Source organism: Anabrus simplex, chromosome 1 (genome assembly GCF_040414725.1).
Source record: "Anabrus simplex isolate iqAnaSimp1 chromosome 1, ASM4041472v1, whole genome shotgun sequence".
NCBI classification, from domain to species: domain Eukaryota; kingdom Metazoa; phylum Arthropoda; class Insecta; order Orthoptera; family Tettigoniidae; genus Anabrus; species Anabrus simplex.
The window spans coordinates 1,164,236,797-1,164,257,084 of NC_090265.1; the positions used below are offsets into that span (position 1 = coordinate 1,164,236,797).

Below are 20,288 nucleotides of genomic sequence, written 5' to 3' on the forward strand. Positions count from 1 at the left end.
GGTAAGCTGTGCTAAATATCACTGGAAAATCGCAGCGGAGGAAGAGATACCGAAAAGCAGGCGCTGGAATTGTAGAAGTCCAAGAGGGGTATTCAGTGTGAGGCACTGCTTGGATTCTTCGTCTTAAAGTAGCTGTAGATAAGCTTCTTTGAGATCCACTTTAGAGAAGACCTGTCCACCGGCTAAACAGCGAAATAAGTCTTCAGGATGGGGAATCGGAAAAACGTCTGTTTCAATCTGAGAGTTGATTGTAGAGCGAAAATCACCACAAATGCGGATATTCCCATTAGCTTTTTTAACTACGACGAGCAGAGTAGCCCATTTACTGGAATTGACTGGAGCTACGATACCGGCTGCTAGCCATCTCTGTAATTCTTGCGTAACTTGATCCTGAAGTGCAAGTGGGACTGGACGTGTTTTGAAAAAGCGAGGCTTGGCTCCTAATTTAAGCTGGATATGAGCTGTGTAGTCTTTGGCTGTGCCTAAGGTAGAGTCGAAAACTTCTGGAAATTGCTCTAGGAGATCAGTGACATCAGAGGTAGGTTGTAAGGCGGAGACTACATGGATGTTGTCATGTACTTGAAAGCCGAATAAATTGAAGAGATCCATGCCTAGAATATTGGATGCAGTGTAGTTACTGACAACCAGTAAGGTAACTACCTTATGAATATCTTTATATCTTGCTGGAACAGTGATTTTGCCTTTAATATCAATTTTCTTCTTGTTAAAAGTAACAAGCTGGATAGCAGGAGAGAAAGACGGCGATGCTAAGCTGTGATATGTAGCAAGATTGATGATGGAGACAGGCGATCCAGTATCTAATTGAAAATCAGTAGAGTGATCTGGGAAAGCGATCGGAATGATGATCTTACTGGAATTTCTGGTAGGAAGAATGAGGTTGATTTGATCAACTTCCATGCCCTGTCGTGTCTTCTGAATAGGTTTCTTCGCAGGAGGAGTACGGGCAGGGCGGGATGTACTTTGACAGACAGTCTTGATGTGCCTTATTTTATGACAGCGATTACAGGTGGACTTGAAGAAGCGGCAGTCACGGCGTTCATGATGCTTAAAACATCCTCTGCAGGAAGGCAGGAGCTGAGGAGTTTTCGTAGGAATGCGTGTCTTCGTAGAAGAGCAAGAATGAACCTGTTGGGAACGCTTCGAAGTGAGCGAGCTGACCTGGCAGTTCGAAGGAGCAGAATGCTTGCTGGCCGTATGAGATATTTGAGCGACTTCGATGTTTGATAGCTATTTCAGCTGCAGTCTTAGTAGTCATTTCATAGACTGTGGCAATACGCTGTACTTCTTCTAAAGAAGGGTTACTACTCTTGACAGCGTCGAAACAAACTTTGTCTTGGGAGTATGGAGAATAACCATGTCCTGAATGAGTGAATCAGTGTAGGGTATGCTACAACCATCCTTAGAATAGATAAACTTGCAACTCTTGGCGAGGCCACGTAATTCTGCAATCCGTTCTGTGTGAGTGATGCGGCTTCATTCTACATTGAAAAAATTATAGCGAGCTGCTACAATGTGGGGATCCTTAGCATATTCATTTATGCGAGCTAGGAGCTGTGCGAAAGGAACTTCCGAGATCTGTTCGTCGGGGCTTAATTTCTGCAATAGTTCGCAGGTTGTATTTCCTACAGAACAGAGAAAAAGAGCCTGTTGGCACGTCTCGTCCATAATGGAGTGACAGATAAAGTGCTGTTGAAGGCGAGATAATATACCGACCATTCTTCTTTCTCTGGGTCAAAGGCAGAAAATCAGGAACGGTAGTGTTCTGTGTGGAGGAAGAGAGAGCCTGAATGGCTGTAAGCAATGCTGATTGCTGCTGTTGCATGAATTGTGGTTGCTGCTGTTGCAAAGCCTGCAATATAGCTGCTAATTGTTCGGTACTAGCCATGTTGGCGGAGGAGACAGTGTGCACAACGTTTGAAACAGGGTGTAGTGGAACCAGCTGGAAGCGTGACCGTCAGCGAGCACCTGGAAGTGAGAGAGAAGGCCCTGGCGAAACAGGTGCTGGTTCGTGACGTGAAATGCTGGCTTGATGTCTGCAGTTCGAAGAAAGTGGGAAGAAAGTCGCTGTACAAATACGAAATGTTGGCGATAGAATATCGTCCTAGTGAGCTGAGGAAGAATGAAAGTCTGTTGTATGGCTTACTAACTGTTCCTGTTGCCAGAGTGTTAGCGTGCCTAACTTGTTTCTCGTCGCCAATATTGTTGATATGGCGTTACCAACTTTGACTTTTCTTCGTCGCCATATTGTTGATATGGCGGGCCTAACTTTTCCTCATCGGCATATTGTTGATATGGCAGGACTAACTTTTACCTCGTCGCCATATTTTTGATATGGCAGGACTAACTTTTACTTTTCCTCGTCGCCATATTGTTGTGTTGTATGCAGGGAGCTTGATATACAAGGCACAACATAAAAGTTTATTACTTGAAAATTTTCATACAGTATGTACACAAAAAGAACAAAACTGGTCTTGATGTTCAATGTGCTGCACACGTTCAGTGGTAACATAAATTAGTAGACTGAGGGTCTGACAATTATTTACAGTTATACACATTAATATTTCTTTGTACATTGAGTTCTATCTTGATAAGATAGGCTGCTCGGATAAATGAATGTCCGTGATAGTTGACGACTATCTGTAGTTGGTAGAATGACAAGTGGAACTTGTAGAAAGTCCGTAGTAGCAGAATGCTAGTTAGGAGTTGTAGAACTTGCAAGGAACTTGCGGTAAAGTTCATGAATAGTAGAATGCTTGGATTGAAGTCGAAGAACTTGCAGTAAACTTGTGTTAAAGTTCATGAGTAGCAGAATGCTAGGACAGGGTGCACAATGGCGATACGGGAGGCAGGATACATAAGGCAATGTCCTGAGGTGACACCTCCCGACCGGAGTTAGTCCACCTGTTCAGAACACTTATTTAAGAGGGTACCTCCATGTGTGACATGCGGTGTAGTCTGATCGCTGGACACTGTGGGAGTGCCCGGAGAGGCGGATTTAAGAGGGTACGTCCATGTGTGACATGCGGTGTAGTCTGATCGCTGGACACTGTGGGAGTGCCCGAAGAGGCGGAAACATCGCTCAATTTATAGCGCTGGCTGACGTCACAGACGATTACATCAGTGCACTGCAGTCCACCTCGTTTTCTCTCAAAACGTCGATGCTGGGCGGGCTGCGGAGCTTGCAGGTGTGGAGGACACACACATTAGATACCTTCTGAGATCATGAATAAATGACCTGATCGCCATGTTCCTATAGTGTTCCTGGTTAACAGTAAGGGGTGCACCATAATCATTCTGAATGAAATACGGATGTAGCACACTGTTTCCTGACGCTGCACACCAAATTGTCACACACACACTATGTAGCGGTTTCTGGACTATAGTGTCTGGCCTCTCGAAACCAAGAAAGCGAGTTGTTTCATGATTGATAAAACCGTTCAAGTGAATGTGACTTTCGTCAGAGAACCACACGATGAAGAAGAAATCTGGATCCTCGTACACCATGGCCAAAAATCGTGCACAATATTCCACCCTGACATGCCTATCGTGCTCCGTCAATCATTGCCCAACCTGTATTCAGAACGAAAATCCACCTGTCTTTAAACAGTTGTCGAAGTGACGTAGCGCTGATGTTTAATTTCAGGGTTGCTCGCCGAAGACTTTGCTTTGGAGACTGCAACACCTGATTGAGGACACGTCCATGATTTTCATTTGTGGACACAGTTACTGGCCTACCAGACCTTCCCTTGTGTTGTCACAATACACTACCCGTACGACGAAATTTTTTAAAGATAGATAGCATAACTGTGTTGCTAGGTGCTGGCTTATTGAAGTGTTCACGATATTGTTTCGCCACTAACTTTAAACTCGGCCCCCACCTTGATAACCGTTTCCGTACGAGCTAAAATAATACTCCACTATAAACACTTTTTCCTCCGTCGCGAGACCCATTGTCACTTCCAATCACAGAGCACAACGTTCTTTACACAAGTAACAATTCATCATGGCAATGTAACAACATGCAGACGCTCAGGTGTGCACATGCGCACTGCGTGAAAATGAGTATTGTGTATTTTGGCGCATACCGTATTTTGTTGGGTAAAAATGGAACGTAGTACAATATGAAGAAATCCAGGTAGATTTCTTCCCCATGAACTTAGCTCCACTCCACACCTCTTCCTTCCAGATTCTGCTTTATTTTGGAAATCCATCCTCTCCTTGGTTGGCCTCTATGTCTCTTCCCAGGTCTTTCTTGAACCATTCTTTTGCATTTGTATGTCCAAATCTAGATATGGGTGTGTTTCATCTGAATCTCTTGATGGATCATATCATTTCAGATCTTTTCTTGACTATGAGAACATTTCTGCTGCTTGGAGTTAATTATCTCTGCTGTTAATGGTAATTTTCAAGGCTATAGGTTGTTATTAGTAAGCCTGATAAAGAATTCTCTTGGTTCATAAAGGGATTTGGTGTTTTTCCAGAGGAGATGACTAACTTGGTGGTAAAACTGAGTTCCTTTTTGAACACTTAATGATTTCTGCAGAGGATTTGGCTGTCTGTGGTTACAGCACTACTGAGGTACTAGAAGTGGTCAACTTCTTGCAGGTTGACTCCATTCAAATTGATGTTAATGCATTGCTTTTGCCTGCTAACTGGCTGAACAACTGCTTTCATGTGACTGATTTTTAGGTCAAATTGATTGAATTGGTGGTTCCAGGTGTCTTTCTGTTCTTTCTATAGTGCTTCCCCCAAATCACCACATCATCTGCAAAAGTGAGTGCCTTAAAATCCATGTTGCTGTTGTTTCACTCTCTACATGATTTTGTCCATTACAGAGATGAACAGCAGAGGACACAGTGGACTGCCTTGGTGCACTCCTTTACATGTGCATGTGACAAACCATTCCGAGATTCCGAGTAACCTTCTATCCGAATGCAGCTCTAGCAGAGGTTATACAACAATGTATCGTAATTGATGATATACCTTGGTACAGTTTCTTTGTTAGATATTCTCATAATTTCTTCCTAGGCATTCCTCTCTGTATCTAGGAACACAAATATGATATCTCTTCCTTTCTCCCTGTGTTTTTCCATAATCATCCTGACAGCAAAAATGAGATCTGTTTCACTCTGATATCTCTAAACCTCCTCGAGCTGAGATTCAGTGATAGATATTAAACACTATTCAATAATTTTCTGCAATTAAAGTCTGCGAGACAGTAATATGATTCCTCTACGGTTGCTACATTTTTGTTTGCTTCCCATTTGGAAGAGGAGAGCTATAATACTGCCTGGGATTTTTCCTTCTTTCCAGATGGTGTTCATTACCCTGAATGGCCACTGAAGTCCATGAATTGCAGCAACTTTAACCACATTTGCACTCCCTTCGTCAAAGCCTAGTGATTTGGCTGTACTCATGCTGTTCAGAGCATTTTTAACTTCTGTTGTGTAGTCAGTTTTTCGGGTTGTTACGGAATATTGCTACAATATATCTTTTTTCTGTCAATCTTCATAAAAGAATTATGCAGGGCAGTGTGTATCAAGTTCTGTTTTTGTGATATATGTAAGTTGACCATTTAATATTAAGTTTCATTGCTGGGTCTGTGATTAAACGTTTTAATACTGTCAAAAGTTTGATAGTATTATTGATTCTTCTTTGTATTTTGTCCCTTTCTTTCTCCATTAAATTGTATTTCTTTTCTCTTTATTTCGTGCCTTATGTAGTTCCATACAATTTTACTATAGAGTGATATATTTTATTTTTTATTTTGCCGACCAACTTCTTAAAGCATCTTGGTTTCGATGCTTTACCTATGATGACAGGGATACACTTGTCCGATCTGTGACTGTTGCAATCCAGTTTTACTGCTATTCGATTACTCTCTCTGCTGTAGTCATTGCTCATTCATCTTCTTTAAAATGAAGTTAAAAATTACAGAGTTTAATATCTTTTTTAGGCAGGTCCAAAGGAAGCTGATCAACTTCACCAAGTTCTTCAAAATCGCGTAGCAAGCCAGAGACAAGTAGCAGAACGTCGTGGAGCTTCAGTAGTAGATGAAGATCTCTCCCCGCGTCAACTCCCTCCTGAGCCTGAAATGAAGAAAAGGCCATCACAAGTGGAAGATACAGGAGGTGGGGATGCCCCACAGGTACATTGATATGGGGAATTTCTGTTGCTTGCCAAATCTTTGGGTGTACTTCTACATTGAAATACTGTGTATTTAAGCAAAAGTATACTATAGTAAAATTTAATATGAATCTATTTCAAATATTTTATTATATATTTAATGTATATTTCAAAAAAATAGATTAACTGAAATCTTCATCCTGAAAATACTGATTTCTAATTTATTTTATTTTCCAATACACGGAGGTGTGCCTAACTAAAACAGATGGATGTAGCTGAGTATAGAGTGAACTATATTAAGATATTTGTGCTCTCGTAACAGTTATTTAGAGGCTGAATTCAGATGTGACCAGTGATTCAACACAGTGTCCTGATGAATCTTCTAGCAGTATCCAGCAGATGTTCTTTTACATTGTTCCTTTGATTTTGATATACCGAGAGTCAACTCAAGACCTTAGCGGCCCCTTTGATGTTAGTCAGACTTCTGGTCGGTGAAAAGGCTTCCGCAGCGCCAAATAGTTCCCTAGGTTCGTTACTTGTTCCTGAAATCAGGAGCTTTTTTCAGTTTGGTTAGATATTCTGGTGAACTGACTTGATGAATTAAAATTTTTGCCCTGTATAAATATGGAAAATATATCACAGGTTGTATGTTATTCGGGTTCGTTACCAACTCTTATATTTCATACTTAGATGGCTATGAATAGCTATTGTTCTTAGTGGTGTACTAGTTGATGTACCCGTGCTTCGCTACGGGATTCTCAGAAAGACTGACTTTGTGGTTTTCCTAACCTGAAATCAACATAGGTCATTACAAAAACGTAAGTATGAATGTAGCGATTAAAAGCAATGCTATCATATAAAATACTCGATCAAATGGAAAGCCGCGCGTATTATCACTTTTAACGAACAGTGCTGCGGTTAGATTGCGGTGCCAATCTAATAGTCCAAAGTTCCAGAGCTGGGATGACCAGGCCGCAGATTGCCATGAACACTCAGCTGCCATTATTCCGCTAAATATGCACACTGTTCATTCCAATCAGTGCCTCAGAGTAGGGATTGAATAGCCCGAATGCTATGATGATCCAGTGTGTTACGTACCAGTAGTATCAGAAAATTTATAAACCAGGGGAATGGCATGCTAAAGAAGAAAATTATCTAATTCCCCAGCTACTTCCCATCAATATTCAGACAGGCTGTTACACACTGTACGACTGGGCGAGTTGACCATGTGGTTAGCGGTGCGCAGCTGTGAGCTTGCATCCGAGAGATAATGGATTCGAACCCCATTGTTGGCAGCGCTAAATATGGTATTCCGTGGTTTCCCACTTTCACAGCAGTCAAATGCTGGGCCTGTACCTTAATTAAGGCCTATGGCACTCCTAGCCCTTTCCTATCCCATCGTCGCCATAAAACCTATCTATGTCGGTGCAACGTAAATCAAATAAAAAGTACTCTGTACGCAGCAGTAATCCTATCTATCGGAGATGAAGGGCAACAGAAGACACAAAGCACATCACGACAAACAATGGTCAATGTAATGTTATTGTTGATCAATGTTATGAGCTTTCTATATTGTAGGCCTTCACATTTAGTTTTCTTTCGACTCTGTGATTTGTTAAATATTTTATACCATAAACTGTAGTTTCTTATTCACCGACTTTACATGCCGATTTTCATTAAATACTGTTTACCCATTTCTGGTTACTCGGCGCTGATATGGACTTAGTAACAAAAATCCGAAAAATTTAATATCTTTGTGATCATAGCCAGTACGGTAACAATCTATAAGACATAAATAATAGGAAATTTAATACTATATAACCCTAGTTATGTAGCATTCATCGATTACACCTCCAATAAGAAATATTTGAGAATTACATTTTAGGCCTTCCCCTCAACTACCATTTCACTCAGCGTGAATAAAATAATTTACAGCCTAGACTATAACGACTTATTTCCTGACGTTGCATACCGACTTTCATCAAGATAGGACTACTAATAACAATATTTGAGAATTATATTTTAGGCCTTCCCCTAAACTACCATTTTCTCAGCGTGAATACAATTATTGATAGCCTAGATTGTAGCAACTTATTCCCCAACTTTGCATACCCATTTTCTTTAAAATACGACCACTAATAACGTAAATAGTTGAGAATTCAATTTTAGGCCTTCCCCTAAACTACCATTTCACTCAGCGTGAGCAAAATGATTTATAGCCTAGATTGTAGAGGCTCATCCCCCGACTTCACATACCGATTTTCATTAAATTCTCTTCAACCGTTTTCTCATGATGCGTGTACATACATACATACAGACAGACAGACAGACAGAAATTACGGAAAAGTAAAAAGTGCATTTTCATGTTACTATGGACATGACCGATACAGAAATACCATTATTTTCAAATTCTGAGCAATGTACAGACAAAACTCTTATTTTATATATATAGATGTAGCAAAATAATAATTATTTAATATGGTATTGATATCTTATTGCACTGTGTACTTAGTAAGAATGTTCGAGTTCATTCCACTGCTGATAAGTTCGCATAATATGTGCGACGTTGAAGATGGATCCAAGAAAACTGTTGGCAATACTGGCTGCAACAGCGTGTTCAGTATTCATAATGGCTGCCAGCTGTGAGCAAGATGTGTGTGATGCTGTGACGCTTGAGTCCCCTGTGAAATACATTAAAGCTAACAAAAGTGAAGAAAAATTAAGTAGGAAATCTAAACCAAATTGTTTTAAACGTTTACAGTAGCCTATGAGGTTAGAATCCACTGTGGGCTGTGAAAGACGTGAAAAAGACCGCGAGCTGATCGGCGTTTCTGTGTACAGTGTTTACGCCGCTTGCTTGGAATTTAAACTCCACGGAAAATCCAAGTCTCCAGCAAAAGATCGATGTGTCAGCTCAGCACTCGCCGTAGATTAAACAGGAAGGGCCTTAACACGGTATGGGAATAATATCCTTGGCTTATTCCATGATGATGATGATGATGATAATAATAATAATGTGTACTTTACTTTATATTCGTAACCGCCCTCTACCTGCAGAAATGTTGTCATGAGAGGATCATGAGTTCGTTTTTACCTTCTGAATGACGAGACTACAATATTTATAACATTCCTGGAAGCATTTTATTTTGCAATCCCACTCACGGGTGGGTTTTTCAGCTTTTTTAACTCTGAGAAACTGCCACTGACAGTCGTTGCACGAGAGCGGAATCGTATACTTATGTTGTAAGTCTCCATGTGCCTCACACAAATTGCATTATGAAATAAAAATAAACCTTGCTTCTCTTGTCTCGGTATTCATCAGTAATCTGTAGGTTTGACATGGTCACTAAAGGAATAAATAGGTATAGTACGTAATCAAAGTACAGCTATGTGAAAGGAAGTGATTTCGTTTGATGCTTCACTATTTCAGAATGAAGTACTGTACTTGTCAGATGGACGCACGGCGTTAATGATAAGGCGGAAATGGAGAACAGCAACGAGATGGGAAGGGGGAACAGGGGACATGCTCACATGCGGAAGGATACTTTTCCTAAGCTCTTGACTTGAATTTCATTGTAGTAACTGTTAGACAGGTTCAGCCCAGCTTTCTTATTAATCTTCAGATTAATCATGATAATTACAGTATTATCCTTTAAAATGTTGTCCAAGATTTAGGCAATTTCATTTTAATGTATTGTTATCCATTTTCAAGCCTAAAAGCAGTGGCAAAACTACTTAGTCATTTGAGGCATTTACAAATTTATCTGCTTTTATTGTGTTAAATCAACAATAATCTCTGATATGTGCTACATGATGACAGCAGATGATGTGCTTCGCTGATCACCCCACAAGATGGCGACAGCAGACTACGTCTTGTTCTGACAGGGAGGCAGGCTGTAACTTGACTCATTCAGTACTTTTTATTTTGTTTGCGTTCTGTCAGCTTGGGGATTGGAGTGGTGTGGTGGAGGAAAGATAGGTTACTGCCCGTGCTCCTCTCTCCGCTAGGTCTAGACCCCAGTGAGATATGCTTCCTCTGCTATTTGAGAGTGTAGAAACTCCCAGTGCAAAGGTGACAATGAAGTACCGTATTGTTAATTAGGTGCTATTCTTTTGAATTAGTAGGCAATCAGTGCAATATTGGCTTTACTTGTGACAATTCAGACATGGAGTGTTAGTTGTGTAAAACAAGACTGACATCATCTGGTTGAAACTTGCGTTGAAATAATGAGTGAAGTAGGCGCCCTCAGGAACTTAACGAGTCTTTTGAACTCTATAAAATGTAAACCGTTCTCATCTTGGACTTACAAAGAGAAGTGTAAAGCCAAAAACAAAAGATGTATGCCTAATTTGGATATTAAATATTTTGATGGTAAAGTAGCGAGAAAATTTCAATTTTCTTGGTATACACGATATTCACGGTTAACAGCCTGTTCCGAAAACAAGAATCTTTTTTGTTATACTTATATTTTGGTTGGTAATGGAAAGGAATGGACTCTAAATGGGGTAATTGTTAAAAAATCTTTTTTAGAAATGAAGAGAAGTATCAAAATTAAAATAAAAGAAAAATTCACAATGAAGAGAGATTCCGTTTACTGGGGAGTGGAAGGATAGAATATTCTTTATCTGAAGGTGCAAGAATTTAAGCTGTTAAACTTAACAAAGTCGTGGAAAATAAATTGGCCTGTTGTTGAGAGACTAGTTGACATTGTGTGTTTTCTTGGGAAACAGGAGCTTGGATTTCGAGGTCATTTTGAAGGGGAAAATTTGATCAACAGGGGCAGTTACCTAGAGTTGTTAGCCCTTCTTTCAAAACAGGAACAGTACATTCAAGATCATCTCCAGTCCATATCGGTCTTTAAAGGCACATCCAACAAAACAGAGAATGAATTGAGTCTGTAACTGCCATAATTCAGGAGACAGTCAAAGCAGAGTTAGATTCTTGTGATTTCATTGGTATTCAGGCAGAAAAGACTTTTCTTTCTTGGTATCAGCAAGGTCAGGTGTAATGAATTCTGGTAAATGGTAACAGACAGGGGACTACTTCTAAATCAGAATACACTGATTCTTTCCCCGTTTTTCTCTTCTTTGTGGACAACCCACATTACTGTTCCTGTTCGTGTATCTCTTGTTTTTTAGTTGTCCCCGCCTCCGCATTATGGTATTCAGCATAGAGACAGGTTAACCTAGCTGATTCACAATTTCAACTTGGTTTGGTAGAATATCTTTCAACTTTGTCAATAATCCAAAGTTTTTCTCACAGGGTTTTCACGTGCTTTACAGTTCGTGTCATATTATCGTAAGCAAACCGAAACACTACCGTGTAAAGTGCAAGGTTTTGCCAGCTAGCAAAACAGCCAACTAAATGAAGCATAAAACAGAAAGCTTGTAACAACAGCCAGTGGAGGCCTTTATTGTTAACCTGGTACAGAACGCTCTACAAGTATGATTGTGCAAGGTATCCGACCATATAAAAACACTACATTCATATTAGAAAGAGCAAGTTCAATTCCTGTTTGAAATCCCAGTAACGAGTGCCCCGAGAGAAGTGCCGGAAACCTGCTCGGCGATACAATTGTAAAAAGTCTGTCACATATAAACATATAACCATGGGCATGATGTAGATTTTTTTTACAAGTACAGTAAAACCCACACCACTCTGAGGACTATTTTGAAAAGGTAGAAAATCAAGAATTTTTTGGGCAGGTTTTGTTTGCCATGCAATTAATAATAATAATAATAATAATGGAATGTTGTTAACTTCCAGACTTACCGTCACCATAAGACCTATCTGTGTTAGTGCGACATAAAAAACTTCCGGACTTAAGATTCTTTCTTCAGCCAATCAAGAATAGACACTTGCTTTTTCTTCTCACATTGTTTTACCAAATATAGTTCATTCTCTAACACATTGTCATCGATATTGAACTGCTGCAGATTCTACATCTTAAAGCACCTCCATCTTTTCTGCCACATCTTTAGCCTCCTCCACTTCATCTTCATCATCATCATTCACCTCTCCAGTGTGTAGTCCTCCGGTATTTGATCTACAGTTTAGACCTCAGCAGTGCTCACATCATCATCATCATCATACATGATATAATTAATAAAGTCTGTGTCAGCTGGCTTACACACAAGCCAGTCAACTGTCTCGTGCTCTGTTAATACAAGCACATCTTCACTGTCACCATATTCACCTCCAGTTACGAAGCCACTTTTTCTGAAGCATTTCTGAATAGTTGACATTGTTATGTGCCTCCAAGTTTTCAGCCAGAAAGTGGAGAGCTCATGAAACATTTAATTTCATTTTAGTTGCATTGTCAAGTAATCCCCCATCAATTGCCACAGCCTTTCTGATAAGCTGCTTGCGATAGTGGTATTTGAAAGCATGAATAATGCCCAGATCTAATGGTTGCAGTTGGCTTCTCCAGTTTGAGGGGAAAACATAACTTTGTAGATAATTAATGTTCGTGGGATGAGCTAAGCATTGGTCAATAAACAGAAGAATCTTTCTGTTTTTGGAGCCCATTGCTAATCCAGTTGATTGAGATACAGTAGAAGTCTGTTACAATGAGAATTCAAAACGGTGAAAAATTTACTCATTTTAGCGGATTCTCGTTATATCCGATTTTTTGTAAATGTTGCGGGAAAACCCATACACATTAAAATTGGTATGAGACAGCAATCAGTTTGTTCAAAACTTGCATTTTCGCAGATGATATCCACACTGTGGCTTACTCGTTTGTTTCATAATTTCATAATTAGAACTATTACAAAATTGATCAATATCTGTTGCTTTTGATTCTTTTCGATCAGGGATAGAACATGAATTGCGCTCTATTGAGTTTCAAGATAATTGCTGTAGAAGTGTCGTGTCTGTTCCTGCCATCTTGAGAATGTTTTGTGAACTATATATAACATGAAAATTCTTGCCACTTATACAGGGGAAGTATAAAAGCAAATACTTTGCAGATTTTTTTTTCTTCACAGGCGAGAGGCTAAACAGTCACAGAGGAATGGCCGGGTCGTCTCATTCTCTTATGGGCAGAGATTATTAGTTTGATAGATGACTGTAGTGGAAGTGATTTATCGGGAATCTATATTTTCAGTAGTGATACTGACTGTGACTGTGCACAGCAAGAGGTTATTGGAGAAGTGACAGACAGCACAGGTGTAGAAGAAATAGCTTCAGCTGTAATAACATTGTCTGCTGTTCAGTGGTCGTGGCGAGTGGTAGATTTCATAATGAGCGCACAAAAGATCCTCTTCACAGGTATGCCAAGTACAAGAAAGCATTTCGTGTCTGTTTTAGATGCTTTTTTGCTGTTTTTCGGCGACAAAGTGATTACAATAATAACATTACCTTCACAAAGGAAGTTGAAACCAACAATCCTAGATGTAACCATAAATAGAACCCATAATAAATTCAAATTCCAAATCTATAGAAAACACACTTTTGCCTCTCTGACTGTAAGAAAAGAATCTATGCACCCGCATTCTCACAAATTAACAACCTTCTACAGCTTAATCCATAGAGCGTTCAAAATTCCTCTATCCAACGACAACCGAAAAAAAGAACTACAATATATTAAAGAACTAGCTAAACTTAATGGCTACAAGCTAAACATGGTTAATAAAATTATAAACAAAATCAAATTAAAAACTGCTACTAACCTAACCCCGGAAAGACCTAAAAAAAAAAAAAAAAAAAAAAAAAAAAAAAAAAAAAAAAAAAAAAAAAAAAAAAAAAGTTTTGCTGCCTTCACCTTCACAAATCCGGCTCTATACCAAATCACCAACCTAATCAAGAACCAGGACATCAATATTGTATTCAAAACCCGTAATACAAACAGAAATATATTCTTTTACTCCCACACAGTAAATTCAACACACGACCGATACTCTAATTCAGAAATTTATAGACTCAAATGCACCCAGTGTGAATTTTCTTATGTTGGGCAAACTGAATGCAGCTTTCATACACGATATTTAGAGCATTACAGCGCATCTAAGCACAACAAACACTCCGCTATGAGTATTCATATGAAAGAAACGGGGCACAACTTCACCACCGTAGGCCAGGACCTTCAAATTTTAAAGATCATTAATAAAGGTAGTCTAATGACTAAATTTCAAAATACCTACATCTTTTTAAACCAACACTTCAATAAAAATAAAAATCTAAATGACATTGTAGAAACTAAGAGCCTGGTCACTGAACAAATTCCTAACTTATTGTCATCTCTTAACATAAACAGTAATTTTTTTTTTTTTTTAATCTTCAACTATAAATCCAACAATAATACCCATATATCACCAGCAGCCATTGCCCCCTCGCCCAGCCACACCCTTTCCCCCCACTCGTATCAATACCGAAATTAACGCTCTGCCTAGCCCACTCCACCCAGCTCACTCCCGGCCAACATTGACACACTCCTACAATACAAGAAGCAGAGGTAAAGTGACTGTTCAGACCACCTCACACAAACAACACAACCGAACTTCCTCCTAAGGTCTAAAGGGTAAGTGTCAAGAATATCAAATCCACTAATAAACCATCCTAATATAGCACTCACACTTTTTTGTTTTATTCCACAGATTTCAACACGCCCACTAGCCGCACACTTATATTCAGAATCCAGTTGAACTCCTCTTTAGGCTTACACGGAATAACTTCAGAAAGCTTCACAACATGAACAACATACAGAATGTTTATACGGAGATGTATAATCCGTTATTTAATGAAACTCAATCAGGCTCTCTACCAGCATTCTTGCCATCCAACTGGCACTCCACTTTAATATTGATTCTCGTTCTTCAAGGAAGTGATGTTGATCTATAGAATATTTAGGCCATCCCAAAAACCATATAAGCTGAACGTGTTTGATCTCCTACAAATGTAAAAAGAAATGTTTAAATGTTATGTTTCCAATAGACTACAATTGCCATATCAGTATCGGCATTATCTCCATTCGACGTGGACATGAGTAGGACGTCCCATTGGAACTTTAAGACAAGATCGACCAGTTCATTTCCAAATTGTACCATATTATATATATATATTTTAGTGTAAATTGTGTAAAAAGTTTTTATGAATTGTTCTAGTACAAGTTGTAGTTGTTATATCACAAACATTGTGGTTGGTAAATTAGATGCCACAGAGCCTGGTAAACCTCATATTATACCATGCAAGATGCTGGAAAAAACAAACCATAGCACCATAGCTTGCACTGTCCGAGATGCTCTTTGCATTCTTTGGTCAAGAGAAAAACAGGATGACAAGTTTTTACTTCTTTTGAGTGACAGGTCGGCATATATGATAAAAGCTGGTGAAGTATTGAAGAGTTTCTACCCTAACGTGCTACATGTAACTTGCATAGACCGTGGCTTACAAAGATTGGCTGAAGAACTTAGAAATAATTTTTCCGACTGAATCCAGAACATGTTCTCTATTCAGTCTGAGGGTCCCAGTAACATTTATGCCCTATTCTTTAAGAAGAATAGAAAGTGGCAGAGAATTATAATAACTAACCATCCACAGCATGTACCCCTTTTGCACTAGTGGCTCACAAAGTGTAACCACAATTTTTGAGCTCTTCAAATCATCACATACCTCAATTGAAGGCGTGATATCTGTGTCAGCCCCACTGCAAACAATAAATGACGACGTATCTTGAAAAGGATTCACAGAGCTCAAAAGTTTTGATTCTGAATTTTGCATCCTTTAGAGGAATATAAATTTTTATTCCACGTCTGCCTTTTCACAGTGTAAGCGACACAACCATAGAAATATTTCTGGTGGGAATGTAAGCTGTCCAAAAAATTTTGTGTATAAGTTCTAGGAAAGGCTGAATTTTGAAAAGTTTTTTAGGTCTCATATTTGTATCCCATGTAGAATTGTCAACAAGATGTAAATATCGCAAGATGAGTTCAAACCTGTCATTTTGAGGAAATGCAGGGGTTCATTTTGTGGGTACTCCCTAGTACTATTACTCATTTGAGGTTTGCTTTGCAGCAATCGTCTTATGAGCTTTCAACCATAATATTTATGTTAACTCATTTATAATTTTCTATAAAACTTGCTTTTTCATTACAGTAATGGGGATTTTTTTTATTAGGGGTATGTTAAACAATTCCTTACCTGCTTTTGGCAGACTTGACAAAATATAATTTTACCAACTTCGAGATGACTTGTCTTTAGGCATCGCTACTTTTGAGATGAGCAAACTTCTTAAACTGCCTTCAATAATTGATTTATAGGGAAAATTAATTTTAGTTTCTCGCACAATAATGTGTATAGAGCTAAACAGTGAACAGCGCAGTAGCTGGCGGTAGTCGACCATACACAATGAGAGATGCACTGAAGCTGGCAAGTTAGGCGGGCTTGTACCTGCTAGATACAGGTCAGTGAACGCCAGGGGGCTGTGTCTTGATTTGTGCTGCACCCTGGAGGAATAGTAGCATATCACGTTTCGCTCGCACAAGTTATACTTACAAACCACTTCCAGTTCCAAACCATAAAGTTGTACATAATTTTTATTTTTTAAAAAATCATTCACTTTCATTAATATTTGGTACTTCTATTTCAGAATAATGTAATATTGTCTTGAATAGCCCATTTAGTTTTTTTAGGTTTTAATGTTTTATTTAGCCATTTTTAGGTTTTTATAAGATTTGAGTAATTTACTCCAATGGTAATGAAATGGATAAGCAACTTAAAATACTGAGCAAGGAATAAAATAGTTTAAAACCTAAAAATCTGGGCCGTACTGATGACCATACTGAAGGAGGCAGGTACAGATGACAAAAATAGCCACATAATTGAAAACCCATATTGGAAACAAAAGGCCCGTGTTTGGGGGTGGGAGACAGACTCATGAATGAAGTCATAATCAAATGAGGTGTTAGGCAAGGCTGTATTCTGTCCCCGCTACTGTTAAACATGTACTCAAGAGACCTACTTCAGAGAGGCTCTGCATGATATAGTTTGTGGCATCAGAGTGAATACAGTGACTATTAACAACATCATATATGTTAACACGTTCAAGTCACATTCAAGGGTGATGGTTACAACGAGTACAGATTCATAGAGCCCTGCATCCCAGTGGGACAACTAAGCAACGCTCACGGAAAGAAGAAGTGAAGGGAACTCCTACCTGCCTTACATTCACAACACCGCAGACCAAATTGACGAGTTCCTCCGCAAGCACAATATAAAAACCGTGTTTGACACCGTCACTAAAATAGCTCACAGTTTAGGTAAAAGCAAGGACAAATTGTCCCCACTATTACACCCTGGGGTGGACAAAATTTCTCTACTTGCGGCAAGGTATACATTGGCCAAACGTGCTGATCCATTGGGACTCGCATCAAGGAACACCAAAGAAATATCCGTCTCAACCAGCCAGACAAATCAGCAATAGCTGAGCATGCCCTATCGTCGGGTCATGATGTCATGTTCCAAGATGTTTGAGCTCTTACTCACACTAAATACTCCAGGTCTAAGATTATATGGGAAGCTGTGGAAATACATAAAAATCCTAACATTTCAACAGGCATCAATTAAGTAATACATGGTTGCCAGCCATAAAGAATTTACGTAGGTAGTTCTCTTCCCTGCCCTTTCTATCTTGTTACAGTAGAACTCCGCTATAGCGAGTATGGCATATAACGAGAACTCCGTTATAGCGACGACTTTTTTCTGTCCCTTCAAAATTACTATATTAAGCACGCACGATTTTTCCCGTTACCAAGTTTTATACACCCCAGCGATGATATTGCATGCGATAGATTACCTTCGGCATCGTTTCCTCGCTATGTGCACTAGCGATTTATCTCATCTACATTCGAAGGCGATGTCAGAGTCGATTAGTAATACCCGCCGACAGCTGTTCTGTAAAGAAAATTCGAAATGAAAGAGAACATATTTTCGTAATATGTGCGTAAATAAAGTGTCCGATAACGGTTGTTAACTCGTTAAAAATTAAGGCTGACTAAACTACCGCTTAATTTTGAGGCTAAATACTGCAATTAAGTAAGAATGGGATAAACCTCGAGATATGGCAGAGTGTTTAATTGATTTCAGAGGTTAGTTTATATTTTGTCGCGTCTGGTTAAATTACGGAAAGGCTATTATGAAAATTTATAGCGAGAAAGTTATAGTTTCTCTACTGGCGCTTGAAGTGTGTTTTCATCATACGTATAGTACGGTTAAGTTAGGATACGTGACGCTGTTTGAATAAGAAAACTGAAACGTTTGCAACAAAATGCGATCGATCATCTTCGGTACAGTATAGTTTTCTCACTTTGTGCATTTGCGATCTCTCTCGTTGACATTCAAAGGCGATGTTGGAGTTGATTAGTAACACCCATCGACTGCTGTTCTCTAAAGAAAATTCAAAATGAAAGATGATAGCACGTTTTCGTAATAAATGCGTAAATAACGTGGCCGATAGCAGTTGTTAACTCGTTAAAAATAAAGACTGAAGTAAACGATATCTTCATTTTAATGTAATATACGGAAATTAAGTAAGAATGTGATACACCTCAAGATATGGCAGAGTACATCACTGATTTCAGAGGATATTTCATATCTTCTCGCTATTTACATGTAAATTTTTCGCGTGGAGGTTATTTCTCTACATGCGTTTCAAATATGTTTTCATGATAGGCTACATATACAGTTAGGTTAGATGACGCTGTTTGAAGAAGAAAGCTGAGGTGTTTGCCACAGAAATCTCTGGAGTGATACCGTATTTTTCCGAATCCAAGACTTTTTTTCTCAGAATCTCATACGAAAACTCAAGGGTTGTTGCATTCGTGGCCTAACAGTAAGTTAATTGATACCACTGGGAACTACCGCGGTAACCCAAGGCCAACTAGATAGACAGGTCATAAGGCTCCCCCTCCACTTCGGGCGCTACGTCACACAAGTAGCCAGCTGCTTCACTTCTCGCCATTGACTTGTAGGCTGATCTGAACCTCGCAGCAGTGAGGCTATCGATGGTGTTGAATGATATAAACGTGTGCGAACATTGTGAATTATGGCCACGTCGTGTTGTATACCTGGTTGTAGAATCAACTACAATTCAAAACAGCCTAATATTTCAGTGTTTAAATTTCCTACTGACTTGTTTCGGAAACAAAAGTGGATCGTAGCCATCCATCAAACCAAATTCGTCCCATCGCAAGCTCAGTTGTGTGCATAAAACACATGAAGTTTCGTAATTAGGGACGATTCTGTTAAAAGACCTGATGAGTCTATTTTAACTGTAAAACCTAACCATTTAAAACTCTCAAACGACGCTATTCCTAAGTTTGAAAATGTGCCTGCCTATCTGTCTAAAAATCTTCCAACACCAAGCAAAAATCATATTCAAAGACAAGAAGAAATTGAAAAACGGGAAGAGGAAGGAAAGAAAGAAAGCTGAGGAAGAATATGACAGGATCAAGGACTTCGATGACGTTCAGGGTAATTTCAGTATTAAACGCAAATTAGATTTGGACAAAGTTTTCGTCAATTTTAACAGCCAAAGTCTCTGTATTTTCAAAATGTACAGTATATGACTAAGGAAAATATTCCAAAAATTGGTACTTCCTTAACATTAAACGAGGCTCTTGATTTTAAAGCCATTAAACATGATATTTTCATGAGTGATAACCCTGATATACGTGCATTAGGTGACGGGGGCAAGATATTAAAATGGTAAAATTAGAAAAGTATTTGTAACTTCCTGTTTAGACCTGCTCGTAACTCAAAAGAGACTGTTCACGACAAAATAGAATCTGTGCACAAAATAACCCATGAAATTGAAAGTGAAGTTGATGAGTGTATCATTACTGATAAATTATAATTTTGTAAGGAACAGTTAAATATAGCCTTTGCAAAGAAAGTTATCTTACTCCTGTATACTAATAACATGCTTCACTTCAATATTTTTCGCATTTCCTGGGGCTTAAAAGAAGATAAGACAGTCAACGTTTCTTACAATGCCTCACCCGGTTATTCACAGTCTTTTACTGCAAAACTAGGCACGGGAAATTCGGGTGTTGATGATTCATATTGGAATTACTAAAAAAGAAACTAAAATTGTTAAAGGAGCAGGAAAGATTTTGTAATTTGTTGGATGGAGTCTACGTAA

At 38.9% G+C, this 20,288-nt stretch overlaps 1 protein-coding gene across 1 annotated transcript in view; it reads left to right on the forward strand.

The window, feature by feature from the left end:
* RanBP3 (ran-binding protein 3) overlaps positions 1-20,288 on the forward strand; it is a 345,810-nt gene that overhangs the window by 289,168 nt on the left and 36,354 nt on the right. The window contains exon 15 of the mRNA XM_068225428.1: positions 5,978-6,152. Coding sequence (XP_068081529.1) covers positions 5,978-6,152 — 175 coding nt within the window. The remainder of the gene's footprint in view (positions 1-5,977; positions 6,153-20,288) is intronic.